Below are 24,491 nucleotides of genomic sequence, written 5' to 3' on the forward strand. Positions count from 1 at the left end.
CCAGCCTTCTGGTTAGCAGTCAAGTGCCTTAGCCACTATGCTACCAGAGCTACTAGCTGATAACACTTCAATAGCAATGAGGATGCCTAGTGTCCAAACCTTGGTTCCTAAATAGTTTCCTGTTAAAAGCAAACAGGGATTCTTGGAGAAATGGCTCATTCTATGTGTAGGGTACTGAATGCAAGGTGAGCCTGAGATTATCTTTTATCAGAAGGCAATTAAGAGCTCAAAGATTAAATGGGGAACGTCAAAAGGACATAAGAGGTACCTGAATAGTTCCAACTGGCCACATTTGGGACAATTTGATCATCAGAAACAATGATCATATTGACTATCACATAGTGAATCATCTGTCATCGCTGCAGACGATGATGCCAACTCCTTACTCTGGATACTGGTAATTAAAGTATTGTGTTCATTCCTAGTTATGAGGGAAAGCTCTTACTTAGAAAAGAATGCCAGTCAATACATGTAGAAAGAATGATAGAAAATCCCCATTTTGCAAATCTTTATAAAACTTGATTCAGGCAAGGATCATCACTGGATATTAAAACCAATTATGAAACATTGTTGGTAAAGAGGTTATTCATGTTTCCGAAGTGTTATTTATTAACTGCAACAGGAAAAACAGACCTTTAATTGGAAAGATCACCTTAACTGAGTGATAAAACTTCATTGGTAGTGAGTCAACCTGATATTAATGAGACTCCTGATGTGATGCAGTATGAAATACTTCTGTTGTTGTTGTTGTTGTTATTTGCCGTCGAGTCGGCCCCGAAATACTTCTAGAAGTATTAAAAATGTTTAATCTGAATCCTGAATCCAATCAAGACTTTGGACCTAACATCTAATTTACAGACTACAGGAGATCCAGGAACAAGATAAACCACATACATGTAAACGATCAGTTAAATCCTGAATGGGGGGCTTTCTCCAAGACAAATGACTTGATCTCTTAAAAAAAAAAAAAAAAAAAAAAGAAAAGAAAACAAAAGATGAGGGACTGTTTTAGACAGATGAAACAGTCCTAGTAATCAAATATAAGGTGATCAACTTGACTGCATCAACAAAGGAAATTTAAACATGAACTGCCATGGAGTCTGATCTGATTCACAGCGACCCCTCCTTGGGTTTCCAAGGCGGTATCACTACCGAAGTAGATTGCCCAACATTCCCTCCGAGGAGTGGCTGGGTAGGTTTGAACCGCCAGCCTTCTGGTTAGCAGTCAAATGCCTTAGGCACTACACCACCAGAGGTCCTTAAATATAAACTAGATGTTAGTTATCAGGGAGTTACTATTCATTATTTGAGGTAGGTAATGGTCTTATGATTATGTAAAAGATTGTCCTTATTTTATGAGATGCATGCTTAAGTATTTAGGGGTGCAATGTCCTGTTATCTTCAAATTGTTCAGTGAACAATATGGCAAAATATTAAATTTTAAATCTAGGTGGTGAGTCTACAGTTGATTTTATTATTCTTTTTCTATTTGAAAATTTCCTTCACAAAAGATATGGAAAAATAAGACTCCTAATGTTAAAAACTGTTACTATACATGGATCAGAAAACTGCAAAAGTGGGAAATATACACGAAAATCTAGAATTCTTCACTACTATTATTATTCTACTATTTAATAAGGGCATCAATTGCCTCAGTATATCAGTGGAAGACTTTATAAATGCATTATTTACATAAAATACACAAAGGCAGGATACAAATAAAACATAAACAAAGGGGCCATGGACTGTGATATGTCACACATTCACTTCAAGAGAAAAGTGTAAATATGAAGCAGCATTAAAAAAACCCCTGCATCTTGAATACAACTGTTACTTTTAACATAATTATGGAATAAGCATAATTTGAGCATTATGCACCTGGAGATAATCTGTACTTTTTGAAGGATGATACCATGATGCCAAGGCTAAGTAATGTAAGGACAAGGGAAAGCAGCAATTTCTTGATGAAAACACTCAACAATAAAGCTGTGAAGATAACAGCACCCAAGTCCTTCCTTCAGCCCTTGTCTGCAGAATGTTTACAAAAACAGTAATGTGCAAATGAAACTACATGGTAAATAAATGCTTAAAACGATATTTAGGGCACCAGCATTTACATAAACTTTTCCTCATCTAGGTCAGGAAAACATCCAAGTGCAAAGGTGTTCCATGATTTTTTTTTAAAAAAAGAGCATCCCCATTAAGATTCTGGGGTTCTGATTCTTCATAATTTTTAAGCAGTTTCTATTACCCAGTAAATGATCAATATTTGATAAGTATTTCACTGCATGTATGCACAAAGAAAAAAATACTTTTAAGTTGTACAATTTCATTCCAGGTCAGTCAATTCTTATTACTCAACTCTAATTTATCTATGTATTTATTCATTAAGAAGGAGTCATGTTGGCACAGTGGTAAAGAGCTTGGTTGCTAACTGAAAGGCTGGCAGCTCAAACTCACCAGCCCCCTCACGTGGCAGTCTGCTTCTGTAAAGATTACGGCCTTGGAAACCCTATAGGGCAGTTCTGTTCTGTAGTATAGGGTTGCTTGAGTCGGAATTGACTTGTTGACAGTGGGTTTTGGGTATTTATTAATTCAACCACCACGTATTTATAATTTCCCACGTGCAAGGCACTGGAGAGAAAAACGTGAAATGAAATCTCAGCTCTCAGAATATGGTCTTATGTTCTAATAGTAGAATGCTGTGGACATTAAATACATTTTTTTTTTTAAACAACCTATTTCTACTTGCATCTTTGCCAGTTTTCCTTTTATATTGTTTGTTGTTGTGTTGTTATTTGCCGTCAAGTCGAGGACCCACAAACTCAGTTATTATTAATGATTCAACTATAGCTTGCATCAATGATAGTTTTTGCATCAATGCTTTTTCCAATGAAATTTTTTTCCTGTTTTGAGAATAACCCCTATTTTACTTGCATGTATGAAGGAGTGGCAGGCTTCCAATTATCCTTGAAAAAATCATTTCATTTTTAGTTTCTTCTTATGAACAGAATGAATTTTGCATTTTTATTTAGTCACTTATTTTCTTAGGTAAACCAGGCACAATTACATTCAGTGTTAAAATAAACCAAAACCAAACTCATTACCATTGAGTTGGTCTAACTCTTAGTGACCCCCACAGGGTTTACAAGGCTGCATCTTTATGGAAGCAGACAGCTTCTATTTTCCTTTCATGGGGCAGCTGGTGGATTTGAAACTCCAACCTGTTGGTTAGCAGCCAAATGTCTTAACCACTACACCACCAGTGCTCCTTAAAATAGTTACATATATATTCTCCTTCCACACTTCATTAGGTCTTCAGCTTAATTTTTCCTGACTCATTTTCTGCAATAAACTCAAATCTATTTCCCACTACTTATTGTTTATACATTAAGTATATATAACAAAGTATATATTTTTTATATAGCTCTCATTACTTGTCTTGGGACAGGGTAGCATTTAGAAACCCATTTTAGCAGGTCTCTTAAGCTTATTTCCTGACAAAGTAGCTTAAATCATCTCTTTACTTATATTACCATTCATTCCTTTAGAAAACTTTGCTACTTAAATAAGCTATGATGTTCAGCACTGTAACAAGTCTGAAAGGATTCAATGAGAAAGTTTGAGTCCTGAGCACATCAGGGACTCAGTAATTGTTTCAATGGAAGAAACAGATTTCCTACAGTAAGAGAGTCAGGGGAATCCTAAGGTATGAATTTAGGAGCCAGGTGGAAATAATATCTTGTAACTATTGTTTTAGGTCAAAACCTAGTGAAACTAAGGCTGATTATGTCTTAAATTTAAACTTGGGGTGTTTAATTTCTGCCAGTTTAAATCTATACATTCTTAAGGTTATATACACAACAGTTTCTCTATTCTGAAATATCATCTTTAAGTTTCTCTTCTTTTAATATCTCAGTATTTGGAGGAAAGTGTAAATCAACAATAGTCACCTAAGAGTCTTTAAGATACTTGCAATTATATTTTTGCAAACCTACTGGATCCACATAGCAGTTATGGTATAACAGGAAAAGGGAAAGTAAACAGGGACCTCTTTATATCTTTTAAGGCATCAAAGCTGGTAAGAAATAAAGGCCCAAAAGCAGCCTTTTCATTTTTATAATGCTAGGATAACTTTCTATGAAATTTAGTTGATGGAAGCTATCCCAAATTACATTGATAAGGCCTCATTAAGAACTAGGAATACAGCAAGGGTTGAGAAGTCACAGGTTTTTGAATACTCTTTTATAGGGTTTCTTTCTTGGATAAATTAAACTGAAACCAAATAAAGGTAAAAAAGTGAATGAAGTTTTTTTTTTTTAATATTAAATATAAATAGGTTATATCCATATTACTAATTTTGACATTTCTGCTGAATACCATCTATGTTGCACTTTTGGGTTTCTTTTGACTAAGAAGAGTGAACACAAATAAAATTTGAACGATTAAGTTATAAAACCTAAATGAAGTCTCCCATACCCATCAATTACGATGTTTTGCACGTGTATGAACTCGTTGATGCTGAATAAGGTTTGTACTCTGGGTGAAGGTTTTACCACATATATGGCATACATAGGGCTTCTCTCCTGTGTGAATTCTCTGGTGTTGAATAAGGCATGTTCTCTGGCTAAAATCTTTGTCACATTCATTGCATTTATAGGGTCTTTCTCCAGTATGAGTTCTCTGATGTTGATTAAGTGATGATGAATAAATAAAAGCTTTTCCACATTCATTACATTTATAGGGTTTCTCTCCAGTATGAATTCTTTGATGTTGGGTAAGATTTGCACCCTGTCTATATGCTTTCCCACATATATTGCATTTAAAGGGTTTTTCTCCATTATGAATCCTCTGATGTTGAGTAAGGTGCACACTCTGGCTGAAGGCTTTCCCACACACACTGCATTTATATGGTTTCTCTCCAGTATGTGTTCTATGATGTTGAGTAAGGTTTGCACTCTGACTGAATGCCTTCCCACATATATTACATATATAGGATTTCTCTCCAGTGTGCGTAGTTTGATGTTGAATAAGAGTTGAGGAATGAGCAAAGGCTTTTCCACATTCGTTACATTTGTAACACTTCTCTCCAGAATGAATTCTTTGATGTCGAATAAGGTAAGTACTCTGACTGAACACTTTCCAACACTCATTGCATTTGTATGGTTTCTTTCCAGTATGTATTTTTTGATGTTGGAGAAGGTGTGTACTCTGACTGAAAGTTTTCCCACATTCATTACATATGTAAGGTTTTTCCCCAGTATGAACTCTCTGATGATTAATTAGTGATGAACTATGGCTGAAGGTTTTACCACATTCCAGGCATTTATATGGTTTCTCTCCAGTATGCGTCCTTTGATGTATAGTAAGGTGTGCACGCTGACTAAAATCTTTCCCACAGTCATCACACTTATAGGGTTTCTCTCCAGTATGGATTCTCTGATGTATAGTAAGGTGTGCGCGCTGGCTGAAGGCTTTACCACACTGATGGCACTCATACGGCTTCTCTCCAGTATGCATTCTTTGATGTGCAATGAGGGATGAAATATGCCTAAACTCTTTCCCACATTCTTCACATTCATAAGATTTCTCTTTGGCATGGGTACTTTGGTGTTTCATGAGGGATGGGTATTTCCTAAATTTTTTCCCACATGTATTACATTTATAAGGCTTTTCTCCAGGACATATTTTCCTATATACAATACCAAATGGGACATGATTTAAGGTTGTCCTGCCTTCGTTATACATAAAAGTTTTATTATCTGATTGAGTACCAAATGGTACAATTAGGTGTGAATGCTTTTCAAAATTATTTCTAGATATATCATATTTACTAAGATACTCTTCTGTAGGATCATCTTCTGAAAGAAATGGCTTCAAACTGAAATCCCTCTCAATAGTGGGAATTTTTCTGAAGGCCTTTGTTGCTTGTCTCTCTAATCTGACATTGTAGTCATCTGATTCTTCCAATTTGATGGTCTGGGTAACATTATTTTTAAGGTCAGAAGTATCCTCTGCTGGAGTACACTCTTGGGCTTTAGTTTGCCATTCTGAAACAAAAAGAATATGAGAAGTCTTCCTCTATTTGGAGAAAGGAAACTGCTAAAACAGAAACAAAATAATAAGCATGAATGAAATACCTAAAAGTACTCTATGGTTCTGAAAACCTCAAAATATGGCCATTAAAACTTGGGAAAGATGAATAAAAGGGCAGAAAACTAAATAAGAGACTAAATTGTTGAAAAGGATAGGCTTCTCACTATTTAACAAGGACACAGACTGAATAAAATAGGTTTGGTTAGGTGCCAGATATGAGAGAATTGAAAGCAGTGGTAAGACTGTGGGTTAATATAGGATGACTTCATGGATTTGTTTATATAACAGGCTCAAAAAGGTATGCTGACTCTTATTATTCCCCCTTCTAATGTAGTTTGTACAATGCTACATAATCTTTCTAAAGCAATGTCATGGAGTGCTTTCCATGTTTAAAATCCCTGTATCTGAAAGGAATGGGTCTCAAAAGTATGGTCCCAAGATCAGCATCACTATTACCTGGGAATGTGTTAAATTATAAGGTCCCACCTGACATAATGAATCAGAAAACACTGGGGATGGAGCTGAAAAATCAGTTTTAGCAAGTCTTTCAGGTAATTATGATGCAAACTAAAGTTTGAAAACCACTGGCTTAAAGGATAAATGTCAAAGAGAGAAAAGGAAAAGAATAAAAATACCTCTAATTGGCATTCAGTTCTAAAATTATCTAGCCCTTTCTATTCTACTATATCTTCTACTAAATATTATATTCAACTTCTATATACCTTAAAATGATTTCTTCATAATATTCCACAGATGCCACACTAATTTCAGACTCCAGGCCTTCTCACATGATACCTCGCTAAAAATAATTATGGCTCAGCTCATGTTTCCCTCTGCAAAGCTCTTCTAAGGATTGTAAAGTACAGATTATTAGATTGAACCATATGAAATTTCCCTTTTTGTAGGTCAAAATGGCTGAATATCAGCACTCCCATATGGTTCAACTTAATCCCACATGGAGTCCCAGGGTGGTACAAATGATTAATGTGCTTGGCTGCTAACCAGAAGGTTGCAGTTTTGAGTATACCCAGAGGCACCTTAAAGAAAGGCTTTGCAATCTATTAATGAAAAATCAGCCACTGAAAACCTTATGAGGCATAGCTTTACTCAGACACACATGGGGTTGCTGTGATTTGATGGCCTGGGAAGGGATGAGGCCTTATTATTACTATTGCACAATTTTTTTGTGTTTCATTTATTTACAACTTAGATGCAAACTCTGGAAATATCTCATGCTTTTTTTATATATATTTCCTTCAGAAAATGGTCCAAGACTATGTATATATTGACTGTTCAACTGAACTGGTTAAATGAATCAGTTCATTTAACATATTGTAAAAAAGTGAACTCATAAAAGCAAAAAACTAAAAACAAAACAACAACAACAAAAAAACCCCTTCAATTATTTGACTCCAAACCTGGCTGCAAAGCATTCAAATATGTCTTTGTTGATAACTATTATATTTCCAGTATGTTGATTTAAAACAAAACTCAGTGACAACCCCTTTTCCTTTAGAGTAATGTGGGAAACATGTGACTTGCAAATATTAAAAATCATATAAGCAAATATGGAATTTAAAATATTAAATTAAAAGTTAAAAAATTTCCTAAGATGAAGCCCAAAGTATAACTTCACAAATATATACACTCAATAGAATAGTATGGAGTCATTACAAATACTTATATCTATCAATAAAGACTTGTTAAGAGTAGGAATGATGGAATACTGATAACTGATAATTAGGTGGGTCTATTTGCAGTAATATGAAACGGTGTGCAGGACACATTACTAAATGAAAAAAGGCACACACAATCTTAGATTTCTAAGAAGGTCCTAGTAACGGGTACGGGGAGAGAGACACAAATTTCATTTTGTTTTCTTGAATTTACAAACTACTTTGATTACTTCTATTCAAGTAAAAAAATCATGGTTGCCATAAAAAATGTTTGGGGATAATGTTAAATGAAAAAAGCTGTATCATAACTAGCATAGAAAGCACACTAGAAGAACTGGAAACATTTTAAAAATGCTCACAGATTACAGGTTTTCTATTTTCAATAGACTGTATTTCTTTTATTATTATTAGAAATATAGTTATACCTACTCCTTACTTATCAACCATCTCATTATCTGACATTTTGCATTTGTGACAATAGTAAAAAATCTGTTATCTATTTTGTGCATTAATGACGTACGTCTGGCAGTAATGAATGTTGAGGTGCAAGGATGTGATGGCTGTGATGGTTAAGGTGATGTGTCAACTTGCTGGGCCATAGTTCTAGTGGTCTGGCAGCTATGTAATGATGTAGTTATCCTCCTTTTTGTGATCTGTTGTGGTCATCCTCCATTTTCAAATAAAGCTGATTTTTGTATAACGATCTAGTCTTTGGAACATAACTATGTTGACAAGTGAGGAGACTTTTTTATAGAAGAAAAAGTCAAAAAACTTCCCCAAACTAGGATTTTTTAAGCCTCTACCCAAAAGAAATATGAGAATGTAAATGGCTTGTACAGTTATAGTTAGGGGTGTGGGTGTGTGTTTGTGTGTGCGTGTGTATACAAGCTGAGATAGTACCAGCAGCTGAATTTAAGGTCTATGTAATCAGAATCAATTTACGATAGATTATACTATATACCTGAAAAGGAAGTACTAAAATTAGAACTATGAAGCTTAAAGTAACAACTCTGAATGACAGTGAATATTGCTACTATAAACATGTATTTTTAACCAATCTGTTTATTTAGAAATTAAGATCACTATTTAACTGAAATTAGTGTTTAATAAGATGCCACCCATGACTACTGGTTTTGTTAGTTCTCAGGTAGGGAGAGGGGATGAATAATAGCCTCTGGTGGCATAGTGCCTAAGGCATTTGACTGCTAACCTGAAAGCTGGCGGTTCAAACCCACTAGCCACTCCTTGGAAGGACAGTTGGGCAATCTACTTCCATAGTGATACTGCCTGGGAAACCCAAGGAGGTGTCGCTATGAGTCGGATCCAACTCCATGGCAATGGGTTTCTAATATACTTATAGATAAATACTGGAACTAATGGATTAATATGCTTTGAATTTTTAAAAATTCCATTAGCTCATAGTGATATATAGAGTGAGAGAAGAGAAAGCTATACTTTACAAGAAAATTCTAGTTAATCATTTAGAAGAGATGAATGAATTAGGAAATCACCATTTTGCAACCAGTAATGCAGATTTAGGCAAGAAACATCAGTAGACACTAAAACTCTCAAATAAAGGTTGGTTATCAAGCAATAGGGTAGTTATGTGGCCTCAAAGTATCATGCCACAGTTATTAATTACAAAGAAAAAAATGTACCTTTAATATACAGAGATCTGATAGTCATCACCTTAACCAATCTAAGCATCATAAATGATGAGACAAATTGACATTATACACATTATAAGGAAATGTAATAGAAAGTACACACCACCTATGTAATATCCATGGCAAAAATATTTAAACTGAATCTAATCATGAGGAAACAATCAGGCAAATCCAGATTATGGGATATTCCACAAAGAAACCAGTCTGGGCCCTACAAAAATACTAATACTATAAAAGATTGAAAAAAGAAAAAGGCCAAGGAATAGTACTTGATCAAAAGGGATTAAAGGCACAAGATAACCATGTGGAATATGCAGTTCCTGACAGAATTCTGGATTGGGAAAACAGCTATAAAGGCTATTTTGCACACAACTGGGGAATCTGAGTATCTGACTATATATTAGATGACAGGATTGCATATATGTTAAATTTTTTGGAGTGTGACTAATGGTGTAGTGCTTATGTAAGAGAATGTTCATGATCTTAGGAGATGTATGCTGAAATATGTAGGGGTGACATGTCATCATGTCTGCAACTAACTTTCAAATGGTTTAGTATGTGTGTGAAGAGAGAAGCATAAAATGGCTAAATGATAATAATTGGTGATTTCTGGTGAAAAGTATTCAATGTACTCTTGTAACTTTTATGTAGGTTTGAAATGTTCTAAAATTAAGTTGTGGAGGGAAGAAATAAATAAGAGCAATAGAAAAAGTTCATCAATAGGGAACAGATTAGATAAATCATAAAACACCCAGTAAAATATATTGCAGATATAAAAAGAAGAACAAGGATGCTCTTTACATACTAATTTGGAACACTCTTCAAGACATCCTTCAAGTAAAAACAGTAAGTACAAAGCCATGTGCACAGAATGCTGTTTATATTAAAAAACAGAAAAAAAGTATGTTTTTATATTGGCTTTATGAGGAAAAAGAAGCTCTGGTGGCATTATGGTTAAAGCACTGGGTTGCTAACAAAAGGTCAGCAGTTCAAATATATTGATGGTTTGAACCCACCAGCTGTTCCACAGGAGAAAGATGGGGCAGTTTGCCTTCACACAGATTTACAGTCTTGGAAACCCTATGGGGTGGTTCTATCCTGTCTTAAAGGATCACTATGAGTTGGAATCGACTTGATGGCAGTAGGTTGAAGAATTCTGACCTTGAGGTCAGATGTGCCTAAGGCACTTGACTGCTAACCAGAAGGCTGGCGGTTCAAAGCCACCAGCCACTCCTTGGAAGGAAGGTTGGGCATCTACTTCCGTAGCGATACCGCCTCGAAAACCCAAAGAGGGGTCACTATGAGTCGGGTCTGACTTGCCAGCACATAACAACAACAACAGCAACAGGTTAGATGTTAGGGGTTATATAGAGAACAAACAAACAAACAAACCCTGAAAGTATGAACTAAAAACTAGTAACAGTGGTTACGTGTTGGGGAGATGTAGGAACTGGCTCACTAGTGGAAGATTTTTGGCTCTATATCTTTATACTTTTTTTTTGTTCTTTTCAATTTTTATTGTGATTTAGGTGAAACTTTATAGAGCAAATTCACTTTCCATACAGCAGCTCACATACACTTTGTCTCATGACGTTGACTGTAATTTACTTACAATGCAACAGCTCACCTCCCACTTCCTCCCCATAGTTACCTCTTTCCTGTGTCCTTCCCTCCCACGCACTCTTGCCCCGAGCTGTCTCCCTGCGCATACACTGGCCTTCTATTCTCCTATGACTGATTTCTCCAAGGAGAGTATCTACCTAATGTAGATGTTCAACTCATATGTCTGTCTTTTCCTTTATATATTGTTAAATCTTGTGAATATATTATCTATTTCAATAATTAGAGAATAAAAAAAAAGAAGGGAAAGGATTAGGAAAGTAGAGGTAGGCGCTACAGAGTTTGTCAGTGAACAAAATAACAGAAAATCCAAAAGAAGAAAAACTTCCAAAACAAGAAATACATTTAGTTTTTTAGGGGACATTAATACATACTTGAATGTAGAGGGGGAGAAAGGCAAAACAAAAGCCCTAAACAAGGCTCTGAGGGATGGGCTCTAGGAATTATATGAAAGAATAAAATGGAAAGAGACACAAGGGAAAGGTATAACAATGATGTGTGAATGATCTTCCTGAGAAGACAGCACCTCTAAGGAAGATACAACAGTTCAAAGCTGTTGACAGGCTTGAGATGCCTTTGTGGAGTGACTTAGCCATATTAAAAAAAAAAAAAATGTATTTCTTCCACATTAAAGGTATAGGCTCTTAAGTACAGAGAATCTCATGTGCTAGTTATTCACTCACCTGGACTAGGGCCTTCTAAAATTTCTTTTATCACTAGCCATGGTTCTTCCAATATGGGAATCACACTCGGTCTGTAAACTGTAAGTCCTGTTTAGAAAAAAATATAATGAGGTTTATCCTGGAGATAAATAGTTGCTCAGAGTTTATTACCAAACCCTTACTTAACAGGAAGGACAGATCTCTACAGGAAAATAATTGTTCACAGACATGATCTAATAAGACAATTAATTAGGTCACTGTCCTTTATACAATACAGGAGAAAAATTTCCTGTCACCCAGCAGACTATGCATGTGGATCATGGGGGAAGAATCCTTCACTCATAGCAGCAGAAAATGTGTAAGGCACAGCATCAGGTGTAGCATCATGAAGCTGTGCATCAACGTTCTCAATATTTCACTTATAAAACTTTTGTTTGGGAAAATACAGTGGAACATAATACTTTTTGTACATGAATGGGATGAGAACATGCATCTCTAGACCTCATTCTTAGCTAAGTACTTCAGAGGATCAACCCATTTTTAACAACTAGGCCAAAAATGATACTCTGGTGGGAATGCTGGGATGAGGAGTGGAAGTAGACTATCCTTACCCAGAGAAACCATGTTCCAATAGTTCTGTAACGTTACAGTCTTGTACAATTCCTTCTGCACAGGACGCATTAACTCCCAGTCTTCCTGGGTGATGTCCACAGCCACATCCTTGAATGTCACTGATTCCTAAAACACCAAAGACAGCATAACTGGGTTCAAGTGCTAATGGGACAGGAGACAGTGATAACACTTAGTGTGTTTGGTGGGGAATCACAGAATCTAGTTTTAGGGCTCTAAAGTTATCTAATCAAAACTATCAATCACCCAAAGAATGACTGACTCCACAGCATTCCTTAATGGCCCTGCCACCTTTCACTGACAAATGATACTAAAGGGAAGTTTGAAAATAAAGGGAAAATTATAATTTTCAATTGATGCTATACATGCATTTGCAGCTCTGTCTTAAAGAAGAAGAGATTTAAACATAGGTGACATAAGGGATTGAAAGGGTTTACTTCTCTTTTTTTAAAAAAATTTTATTGAGATTTGGGTGAAAGTTTACAGAGCAAATTCATTTTGACTGCTAACCAGAAGGTTGGCAGTTCAAACCCACCAGCCACTCTGTGGAAGGAAGACTGGGCAATCTACTTCTGTAAAGATTTACCACCCCAGAAACAAGGGGGTTGCTATGAGTCACAACTGACTCGATGGCAGTGAGGTTGTTTTTGTTTGTTTGACATAAGGAACTGAATGGGTTTACTCCTCTAGCTTTTTTTTTTTTTTAATTTTTATTGTGATTTGGGTGAAGGTTTACAGACCAAATTCATTTTCTATACAGCACTTCACACACATTTTGTTTCATGACATTGACTGCGATCCCCACAATGTAACAGCTGTCTTCCCACTTCCTCCCTGTAGTTACCTCTTCCTTGTGTCCGTCTTTCCTATCTATTCCTGCCCCCCGAAGCTACTGCCCTTTGCAAATATTGCCCTTGTGTCCTCCCATGATTGATGGCTCTAAAGAGTGTATGTGCCTGGTGTAAATGTTCACCCTATTTACCTGTCTATGGTTTGGCTGGAAGCCATGTATGTGAGCTCAATTCTAGGCCTGAAGGGTAACTAGGGACATTAGTCTCTGGGATTTCACCAGGCTCTATCAGACCAGTTTAAGCCTTTTTTTTTTTTTTTTTTTTATGATTTTGATTTTGTTCCACATTGTTCTCCTACTCTATCCAGAATCTCCTGCACTAATCCCTTGAGTGGTTGAGAGTGATAGCCAGGCACCATCTGATTCTTCTGGTCTCATGGTCATATAGGCTGAGGTTCACATGGTCTACTAGTCCTCTGGACTAATTGTTTCCATGAATCTTTGGTTTTCTTCATTCTTCTTTGCTCCGGATGAGGAGAGACCCATCATTGCATCTATATGGCTGCTTGCAAGCTTTTAAGACCCCAGTTGCTATTCACCAAAGTAGGATGTAGAACAATGTTTTTGTGTAGTGTGTTAAGTCAACTGAGCTTGAAGTACCCCGTGGCCATGGTCCCAAGCCCACAGGTCCAACAACTTGCTCCATCAGGGTGGTTGAGAAGCATTCATAACTTTACCCTGTAGTTCTATTTATATGGACATTCTTACAGCACATACAAATACATATGTAAAAATATCATCTGCCAATCTCATATATGATCATGGGTATATTTCCTTTTGCCTTGAGATACCTGATCTAGCCTGTCTTAAGAATAACCCGATCTAGCTTGTCTTAAGAATAAATTCAAGTTCTTCTAATTTGAAATTTTAAGATTTTTCTTTTGTGTGTGTGTTATGTGATAAAATGCAGAGGTTTCATTTTAAATAAAACTAGTATCAATGAGCACAATGCTCAGACACATTTTACAATCTGGTAAGGTTAGTGTCCTGCTTTGGTCTTCTTTTTTTTTTTTTTAAATCTTTGGTAACTTTTACATGTTGACTTTTTTCAAATAAAATATAATTATCAAGTTCTTTAAGAATTCATATTGGGATTTAAAAATTGTATTAATTTATAATTTAGAGAGGACTGACATCTTTATAAAATTCAAGTTTTTCATGTCCTATAGAAGGGTAGGGAGCACTGGTAGCGTAGTGCCTAAGGCACTTGCCTGCTAACCAGAAGGCTGGCAGTTCAAACCCACCAGCCACTCCTTGGAAGGAAGGTTGAGCAATCTACCTCCGTAGTGACATTGCCTCGGAAACCCAAGGAGGGGTTGCTATGAGTTGGGGCTGACTTGATAGCACATAACAACAACAACAACACTGTTTATTACCACCACTAGTCTGTCAGTTTGTGTTAATGTGGTGGCTTGTGTATGGCTGTGATGCTGGAAGCTATGCCACCAATTTTTCAAATACCAGGAGTGTCACCCACGCTGGACAGTTTTCAGCAGAGCAGTCAGACTAAGTCAGACTAGAAAGGAGGACCTAGCAATCTACTTCTGAATAAACCGGCCAGTGAAAACCTTATAAACAGCAGCAGAACACTGTCTAATATAGTGCTGGAAGACGAGCCCTTCAGATCAGAACGCACGCAAAATACGACTGGAGAAGAGCTGTCTCCTCAAAGTACAGTCAACCTTAATGACCTAGTTTTCAGGACTTTCATTTGTGTCATAGCTCAAAATGGGAAGAAACAGCTGCAAACATCCACTAGTAGTTGGAACACTGAATGTATAGAGTGTGAATCTAGGAAAATTGAAAAGTCATCAAAAATGAAATGTAATGCATAAAGATCAATATTAGGCATCAGTGAGCTGAAATGGACTGGTATACTGAATCAGATAATCAAATGGACTGGTATTTTGAATCAGATAATCATATGGTCTACTACGTTGGGAATGAAAATTTGAAGAGGAATGGCTTTACATTCATCATCAAAAAGAACTTTTCAAGATCTATCATGAAGTATTATGCTGTTAGTGATAAGATAATATTCGTACACCTATCAGAAAGGCCAGATAATATAACTATTATTCAAATTTATGCACCAGACACTAATACCAAAGATAAAGAAATTAAAATTTTTACCAACACTTGCAGTATCAAATTGATCAAACATGCAATTAACATACATTGATCATTTCTGGTGATTGGAATGCTAAAGTTGGAAACAAAGATGAAGGATCAGTAGCTGGAAAACATAGTTTTGATGATAGAACAATGTTGGAGATCGCATGATAGATAGAATTTTGCAAGACCAATGATTTACTCATTGCAAATATCTTTTTTCAACAGCCTCCAAAAAAGGAAAAAAAAAACCACCAAACTCACTGCCGTCAAGTCAACTCCGACTCAAAGTGACCCCTTCTTGGGTTTCTGAGGCGGTATCACTACGGAAGTAGATTGCCTAGTCTTCCTTCCAAGGAGTAGCTGATGGGTTTGAACACCAGCCTTCTGGTTAGTAGTCAAATGCCTTAGGCAATACACTACCAGAGCTCCCTTTCAACAACATAAAGGTGACTATACTCAAGGACCTCACCAGAGGAATACACAGGAATCAGATAGACTACATCTGTGGAAAGAGACAATGGAGATGCTCAATAAAATCAGTCAGAACAAGGCCAGGGGCTGACTGCAGAACAAACCACCAACCGTTCAAGCTGAAGCTGAAGAAAATTATAACAAGTCCACAAGAGCAAAGTCTGACATTGAGTATGTCCCACTTGAATTTAGAGACCATCTCAAGAATAGATTTAATGCAATGAACACTAATGACTAGAGACCAGATGAGTTGTGAGATGGCATCAATAATATCACACATGAAGAAAACAAAAAGTCATCATTAAGATAGTAAAGAAATGAAAGACCAAAACAGATGTCAGAAGAGACTCTGAAACTTGTTCTTGAATGGAGAGTAGCTAAACCAAATGGAAGAAAGATAAAGCACAAGCTGATCAAAAAAATTCAAAGGGCAGCTTGAGAAGACAAAGTAAAGTATCATAATGAAAAGTGTAAAGACCTGGAATTAGAAAATCAAAAGGGAGAATGGGCTTGGCATTTCTCAAACTGAAACAACTGAAGAAAAACTCAAGCCTCAAGTTGCAATACTGAAGGATTCTATAGGCAAAATATTGAACAATTCAGGAAGCATCAAAAGAAGATGGAAGGAATACAAAGAGTTACTGTACCAAAAAGAACTGGTTGATATTCAACTATTTCAGGAAGTGGCATATGATCTAGAACTAATGGTAATAAAGGAAGAAGTCCAAGCTGTACTGAAGGCATTGGCAAAAAACAAAGCTCAAGGAATTGATGGAATACCAATTGAGATGTTTCAGCAAACGGATGCAACACTCAAAGTGCTCACTGGTTTATGCCAAGAAATTTGGAAGACAGTTACCTGGTCCATTCCAAAGAAAGGTGATCCAACAGAATGTGGGAGTTATTGAACAATATCATTAATATCACCTGCAAGTACATCAACACAGAACTGCCAGAAATTCAAGCTGGATTCAGAAGAGCATGGGATATCATTACTGATGTCAGGTGGATCTTGGCTGAAAGTAGAAAATACCAGAAAGGTGTTTACCTGTTTTTTTATTGACTATGCAAAGGCATTTGACTGTACGGATCATAAAAAATTATGGGTAACATTGAGGAGAATGGAAATTTCAACACTTAATTGTGCTCATGAGGAACCTGTACACCAACCAAGAAGTAGTCATTCAAACAGAACAAGGGGATACTGCACGGTTTAAAATCTGGAAAGGTGTGCACACAGTTCTATCTTTTTACCATATTTATTCAATTTGTATGCCTAGCAAAGAATTCAAGAAGCTGGACTATGTGAAGAATGTGGCATCAGGATTAGGGGAAGAATTATTAACAACCTGTGATATACAGATAATACAACCTTGCTTGCTGAAAGTGAAGAAGACTTGAAGCACTGATGAAGATCAGAAACTAGTCTTCAGTATGGATTACACTGCAACATAAATAAAACTTAACTGGACCAATAAGCAACATTATGATAAATGCAGAAAAGGTAGAACCTGTCAAGGATTTAATTTTTCTTTGATCCACAATCAACATCCTTGGAAGCAGCAGTCAAGAAATCAAAAGACATACTGCATTGGGCAAATCTGCTGCGTAACACCTCTCTAAAATGTTAAAAAGCAAAGATACCACTTTGAGGACTAAGGTCCATCTAATCCAAGCCATGGTATTATCAACTGCCTCATATGCATGTGAAAGCTGGAACATGAGTAAGAAAGACCAAAAAAGAAATGATGCCTTTGAATTATAGTGCTGATAAAGGATGCTTAATATACCGTGGATTGCCAGAAGAATGAACAAATCTGTCTTAGAAGTATAGGCAAATGCTCCTTAGAAGTGAGGATGGCAAGACTTCATCGCATGAACTTTGTATGCTATCAAGAGAACAGTCCCTGGAGAAAGACATCATGTTTGGTGAAGCGGAGGGTCAGCAAACAAGAGGAAGACCTTCAATGAGATGGACTGATACAGTGGCTGCAACAATGGCAATGATTGTGAGGATGGTGCAGGGCCAGGCAGTGTTTTGTTCTGTTGTACAAAGGTTTGCTATGAGTTGGAACTGACTCAACAGCACATAAAAACAACACTTTTTAAAAAATAATTTATTATAATCCAGGTATCATAATATTTAATCCTCACAATCTGTGGTAGTTAAAGTTATGTATCAAGTTGGCTGGGCTTGATTTTGAGTATCTGGGCAGCTGGTGGTAGAATTCACCATGATGAGACTGGCAATCAATTCCATGGTGGAATCTGACATGAATAGCTGAATAGTTGCTTTAGGAATGTCGTCTGCTTCCTGTATATGAGGAGAAACTCTGGGAACGGTCTCCAGCTTTTTGGCATGCTTGGACCCTGCATGTAGCTTAGTGTTCATTCACCAGCCTGCCATGCTCTGCCAATCTTGGGACTTTAAATGGATTTGAATCAATGGTCTGCCATGTGGTTTAGTAATTTCAGGATTGTGCCTTTTTACAACAATTATTGACCTTGGGTTTGTCAGCCTCAGCAGCCAGCAGCTGCCTGAGTGAAGTGATGGCTCTAGCTTCAGTGGGTTGGGAGCAAGAGGCAGAGCTGAAGCCCAAGATCGAGGGGCTTTCACCCAGCCCCTAGAGCCTGGCATTTTGAACTCAGACTTCTACCCTCCAAAATTGTAAGAGAATAAACTCCTGTTTGTTAAAGCCATCCCATTTGTGTATTTTTCTGTTAGAGCAACATGAAGTAACCAAAACACAATCTAAGAGGCAAATCCTATTTATTAAAGTTTGAAGAGCTCAAGCTAAGAGTGGTTATTTATCTTGTCCCAAATCACATACCCAGTAGCAGAGTCAGGAACCAAACCCACCTTTACCACCCTTAACATTGGTGCAATGTTGCTGCCTTACAGTCAGAGAGTGAGGATGGGGGCATGTCCAAGAAGGCAATGAGAGTCCACTTCCTACAAAGTATATTACCTTAACACGCCAAGGTGACTCAAGGAAAGAAATGAAGCTTAGGTCCTAGATATGGCTTTTGGGGATACAGAAGCTGTAGTTAGGAAATATCCTTACACACTAAGATTGCATTTTAAAATCACAGCAGAAACTCAAACTCACTTTGGTCACCAAGTCATTTAGCCACCCTGCCTGGAAAACAGTGGCCATGTCTTCCTCTGGGGTCTCTTGGGAAAGGGCAGAGTTCTGAGGAGGAGCTAGAGAAAAGAAAGAGACCATGATGAAGATGAGTCCTGTTTAAATAGCCTAGGCTTCAGGCTTCCTCAGTTTAGAAATCTTTCACCACATAGATGCTTACACTTTCTTAAACTAAGAAGTCAGAGGAATCCCAAAACAGCACTCCTGCCTCAAAGAATAAAAAAGAGGCAATGACTTATCCTAAGATGACAATGCAGGCTTTAAGAATAAGTCTGCTCTGGGACGCTTATGTATATGCACCAAATTCACAATTTTCCACCTAAATCCTTATGTGATGTAAATGGTGTGAGTTGTCTCTTTACTTAATAAGGAAATGTTTTGTGGACATTTTTCTACATTTTTAGAAGCATGTAATTATAAAATCCAATTTGCAAAGCAAATGATTGGCAGAATGGTGCAAATCTCTGTAGGTAAACTTTGTGTCTGGTCATTCCTTTTATGACAATTTCCTCTGACTTTAGATAACATGTGTTTGGTTCCAAGCAATCTTAAGGGGAACATCAAAGCAGGATGGGGCTCATGTTAAAGCCCCATGAGTGTTCTCATTCACTCACTGATGTTTCTTTTCTCCCAATGTCTTTAAAGGGGTTGCTGTCTGGTGTGCTGGTTGTCCTCTCGAACCACCCAGGGCTCCTTCCCCTCTTAAATCTACAATACTTACCTTCCTCTTCTAGAAGCTGAGCCAAATCCTCCACCAGAGTCACCACTTCTTCACTGTTCTCAGGGTACTGGGATTTCACCCAAGTCCTAACCTCCCCAGGCAGTATAGTCAGGAATTGCTCCAACACCAGCAGCTCCAGAATCTGTTCCTTTGAGTGAATCTCGGGTCTCAGCCATTTAAGGCAGAGCTCTCGGAGTTGACTCAATGCTTTTCGAGGACCAGACAGTTTTGGGTAAGGAAAATTCCTAAAATTCTGTCGACAGGCCTCAGTGTCACGTGAGATTCTTGAAGCAAAGATTGCCCTCTCATTATTGCGAGATCCACTCTGAGTTCTGTCTTGTTTCCACGTTAGAAAGATCTGGGATCGCAAAGAATTGGTCATCCTCTTGCTTGGGGCTAACATTGCTATAGGCAGGAGAATCAATCTGGCAATATCTTTTATTTCTTCAGTAGTAAGCCAACTGCTTTAAGTCTCATGCTAGAGACACAAAGACATTAGATCAAGGGCTGCTGCAGTCAGGCGCTGAACAGGTCAAAGAAAAGTTAGCAGCCTTTGCCACAAATTCTGAGCCAGAACCTGTAGGAATGGTTAAGACACCCTGAAACACAAGAATGGACCATGAGGTCAAGAATTTTCAGCATTATCTGCTATACACATACATACAGAAACAGACTCCAAAGTCCACAGATACACACAGACTTTCATACTGTAAAATAACTGCAAGCTTCTTGGGGAGGGCAGGGGCTGGGTTACCATAAAAAGGTAGTGATGAAAGCAAAAACTTAGAGAATCAAGAGCAAAACGTCAGATAAACTTCTAATTTGTTGAAGCAGGAAAAAAAAAGTCCCAGCATTTTAGTCATTGATGTTACAGAAGCTGTAATGACTGGGCTGGCTCTCAATAACAAGAGAGCAAATCTATTGTTACTTGGCTCTAACTGGGAGAATTTCTTAAGAAAGTGTTCAAGGTTCCCAAGGGAACTGTCAGGAAAAATAGGCGTGCCATTTACTTGCTTTGCATGTTAATGCCAGCCTATTCCAGCTTTTCACTATCGCAGGGCTGGGAAAACAAGACCGTTGGATTGGAAAGAATCGCGAAGTACACAGGAGGTGGGTGTGATTTGAAGCCCTTTAATCTGAATCGAGTCAAGGGCAATGGGTTGGGTTTGGTTTTTCTAAGTGCCTCTACAGGACACAATTTCTTAAGGATAAATCTGAAATCAGGATTTCTAATGAAAACCTCACAATTGGCCTGACCTGGAGGAGAACTGATAGCACCTGCCCACGGGCTTCAGCTGAGATCTCCTGTCACCAAAACTGTTTACAAGGCCCTGCAGAGATGATGCACAGGCCTCGCCTGCCCTCGCCTTCACTTTTCCAGCCGTCTCTCTTCTATTTTAGGTGGCGGGCTAAAGGGGAGTCAGAGACCCGCGTCGCGCTCGGACTGGGCCCCCACAACTGCCTCAACCCGCCTTAGCCTTCGCCTTCCCGATAGGTGGCGAGCACCGGCGCCCACGAGATGACCAAGCCCGGCGTGGCCCTGACCAAGCGGACACTCTACCCCGGCGCCTGGGACATCATTACCTGTCGTGTGGACCCGACAGACGAGCAGCCAGAGCGGCCAGAGAGGCCACGGGCAACAATGGCGGCGGGTCGCGGGCTCCTGCGCGGTTGGCTCGGTCCTGCGCTGCACAGGGGCTTCTGGGCTCCTCTCTTGCCTGTCCAGGAAAGTACCAAGTGTCTCGGCCCGGAGACACACGCTCCAGTCGGGTCCTGGGAAACCCTGCCCCGCACCGACAGTGCCTCGGCTTCCCTGCGACCTCGCCTCTGCGCCACTGCGCATGTGCGTCAGGAGAGCACTGCGCGCCCACACAGTCAATCGGAAACCGAACTTCTGCCTTCCCCTTCCTGAGCCTCTTTTCTGGGACCTGTCTCCATGGCAACCTCCTTCACCCATCACCAGGACTTGCTTGTTAGCCAGACAGGTAGTAAAGGGGAACTTTAAAGTTTCCCTGGGCTGAGGCAGGTCTGGGAGATGACTTGGAGGTCGGGGAGGTACCAGTAACTGGAGGAGGGCGGGGATGGGGTTTAAGTCCCTTATCAATTATCCAGAGAAAACCGGATGCCAGAGTTCCTAATGGGAAGACTGGAAGCAATATGTGGGTTTAAAGGCAGAAAGACATGAAGTGCTGGATCGGATTTACTGTGCATAAACACCGTTAAAAGTTCTATATCCTACAACATATTACTTACTGAAAAACAAAAACCAAACAAACCGACTGCCATCGAGTCAATTTAATGCTGCTAACTGAAAGCTCCGTGGTTCCAACCCCACCACCCACTGTGTGGGAGAAAGATAACGTAGTCTGCTTCTGTAAGATTTAGAGTCTTGGAAACCCTATGAGGCAGTTCTACTCTGTCCTATAGGATCCCTATGAGTCAGATGTTATTTACAAGAGATACAAAACACTTGAAAAAGATAGAAAACAACACTGGTGTTCCTTTGTTAACAAACCTTAGTGGTTTTAAGGGACAACTTTTTTTTTTTTTTTAATGTTGCTTGTTTTCTAAACCACCCCTGCCAACCAAAAAAAAAAAAAAAAACCCACAAAAACCCACTGCCGTCAAATAGATTCAGACTCATAGCAGTATTCTTTTGTTGTTGTTATGTGCTGTTGGATCAGACCTGACTCATAGCGACCCCTTCGTGGGTTTCCGAGGCAGTATCTATCACTACGGAAGTAGATTGCCCAACCTTCCTTCCGAGGAGTGGCTGGTGAGTTTGAACTTCCAGCCTTCTGGTTAGCAGCCAAGTGCCTTAGGCACTACACTACCAGAGCTCCTAGCAGTATTCTAGGCATCAAGAATTTGGAAGAACAATGGAGGCCACCCACCCACCCATTGCTGTCCTGTTTATTTAAACTCACAGTGACCCTATAGGACAGAAAACTGCCTCCTAGGGTTTCCAAGGCTGTAATATTTACAGAAGCAGACTGCCACATCTTTCTCCTGTGGAGAGGCTGGTGGACTCTAACTGCTGTGACATCAGGGCTCCTAATAGTGGAGGCAGCTCATCTCTACTCCATTGTATCTGGAGCCTCAGTTAGCTGGGGCTGGGAGGGTTCGTTCTGAGATGGTTTCTATAGTTGCATTATCTTGGGCTTGGGCTGAGACTGGCTTAAACATGAGCTCACCTTGGACTTGACCAGAATGCCTACATGTGGCCTCTCTAGCACAAAAGAGGTAGTTGGATTTCTTACCTAGTAGCTCCAAGAGGGAGTGTTCTAGTAGACACTCCATGAGTGATGGCTAATTGTGGCCTAGTCTTGGAAGTCCCATAGCATCACTTCTACCATTCTCTATTGGTCAAAGCAGTCACAAGCCTGTCAAGTTCAAGTGAAAAGAGATGTAGACTGTATTTCTGATGGGAGGAGAGAGTGTTTAAGAGTTTTAAAATGACCACACCAAGAAAATTTGAGCCAAAAAAAGTTGGGTAGTATGATTTTTAAAAATAATACTTTATTTTGTTTTTGGTGAAAGTTTACGCAGAAGTTCAACTAGTTCTATAAAAATTGTTCAACAACATTGGTTACATTCTTCACAATACATGAACATTCTAATTATTTCCATTCTGGTTGTTTTGTTTCTATTAATCTAGTTTCCCTGCCCCCTATGTTTTCTTCCTGTTTTAAAGGAATTGCTGAGCATTTTTGACATATAGACGATTTTTAAAAGAAGCACAGTACTCATGAATGTTATTCTTTATTTTGTGAGCCAATCTGTTATAACTAAAAGGTGACCTAAGGGGCTAGTTTTGGATCAAGATTTAAAGATTATTTTAGGGCAATAGTCTTGGGGAGTTCTCTAGTCTCAACTGGTCCAGTAAGTCTGGACTTTTTAGGAATTTGAATTCTGTTTCATATTTTTCTCCCATTCTGTCAGGATCTATCTATTGTGGCCCTGATCAGAACAGTCAGTAGTGGTAGAGGAGGCTGTGGCTTGTGTGGACTAATAGTAGATTAGTTTCTTCCTTGAATCTTTGGTTTCCTTCTTTTTCATTTGCTCCAGATTTGTAGAGACCAATATTTATATCTGAGATAGCTGTGTGCAAGCTTTAAACACCACAGACACCACTCACCAACTAGGATGTGTAACATAAACTTTATGAACTCTATTATGCCAATTGAGTTATCTCATGAGATTATGGTCCTAAGCCTTCAAATACAGAAAACCAGTCCCACAAGGTGTTTGGTTATGTCTAAGAAGTATCCATAACTGTCTCCCCTATGTGCTTCATTATATATGTGAATATATATGCAACACACACATACTTGCATATATATGCAGACACCTGTATAAAACCAAGAAACTAAACCAGCTGCCATTGAGTTGATTCCAATTCATAGCAACCCTATAGGACAGAGTAGAACTTCCCCATAGGGTTTCCAAGTCTGTAAATCTTTATGGAAACAGACTGCCTCATCTTTCTCCTGTGGGTTTGAATCACCAACCTTTTGGTTAGCAGCTAAATGCCTTAACCACTGTGCCACCAGAGGTCCTACACTTATATACACATATGTTGTTAGGTGCCATCACGTCAGCTCCGACTCATAGTAACCCTACATATAACAGATGAAACACTGCAGGGTTGTGTGCTATCTTCACAATCCTTGCTATATGTGAGTTCATTGTTACAGCCACTGTGTCAATCCATCTTGTTGAGGGTGTTCCTCTTTTTTGCTGACTCTCCACTTTAGCAAGCATGATATCCTTCTCCAGGGAGTGGGACCTTCTGACAACATGAACAAAGTAGGTGAGACTGAGTCTGGCCATTCTC

The 24,491-nt window shown here is 38.5% G+C and overlaps 1 protein-coding gene across 1 annotated transcript; it reads right to left on the minus strand.

Annotated features, from left to right (window-relative positions):
* Positions 1-4,482: 4,482 nt before the first annotated feature.
* Positions 4,483-20,057, minus strand: ZNF287 (zinc finger protein 287). Its single transcript, XM_007945583.1, has 5 exons — positions 19,655-20,057; positions 18,898-18,992; positions 12,333-12,459; positions 11,743-11,829; positions 4,483-6,050 (listed from the first exon to the last, which is right to left on the minus strand). The coding sequence occupies exons 1-5, from the start codon at positions 20,055-20,057 to the stop codon at positions 4,483-4,485; spliced, it is 2,280 nt and encodes a 759-aa protein (XP_007943774.1).
* Positions 20,058-24,491: the final 4,434 nt, after the last annotated feature.

This window comes from Orycteropus afer, unplaced genomic scaffold (assembly GCF_000298275.1).
Source record: "Orycteropus afer afer isolate SDZICR_OR568_19922 unplaced genomic scaffold, OryAfe1.0 scaffold00139, whole genome shotgun sequence".
Lineage (NCBI taxonomy): Eukaryota > Metazoa > Chordata > Mammalia > Tubulidentata > Orycteropodidae > Orycteropus > Orycteropus afer.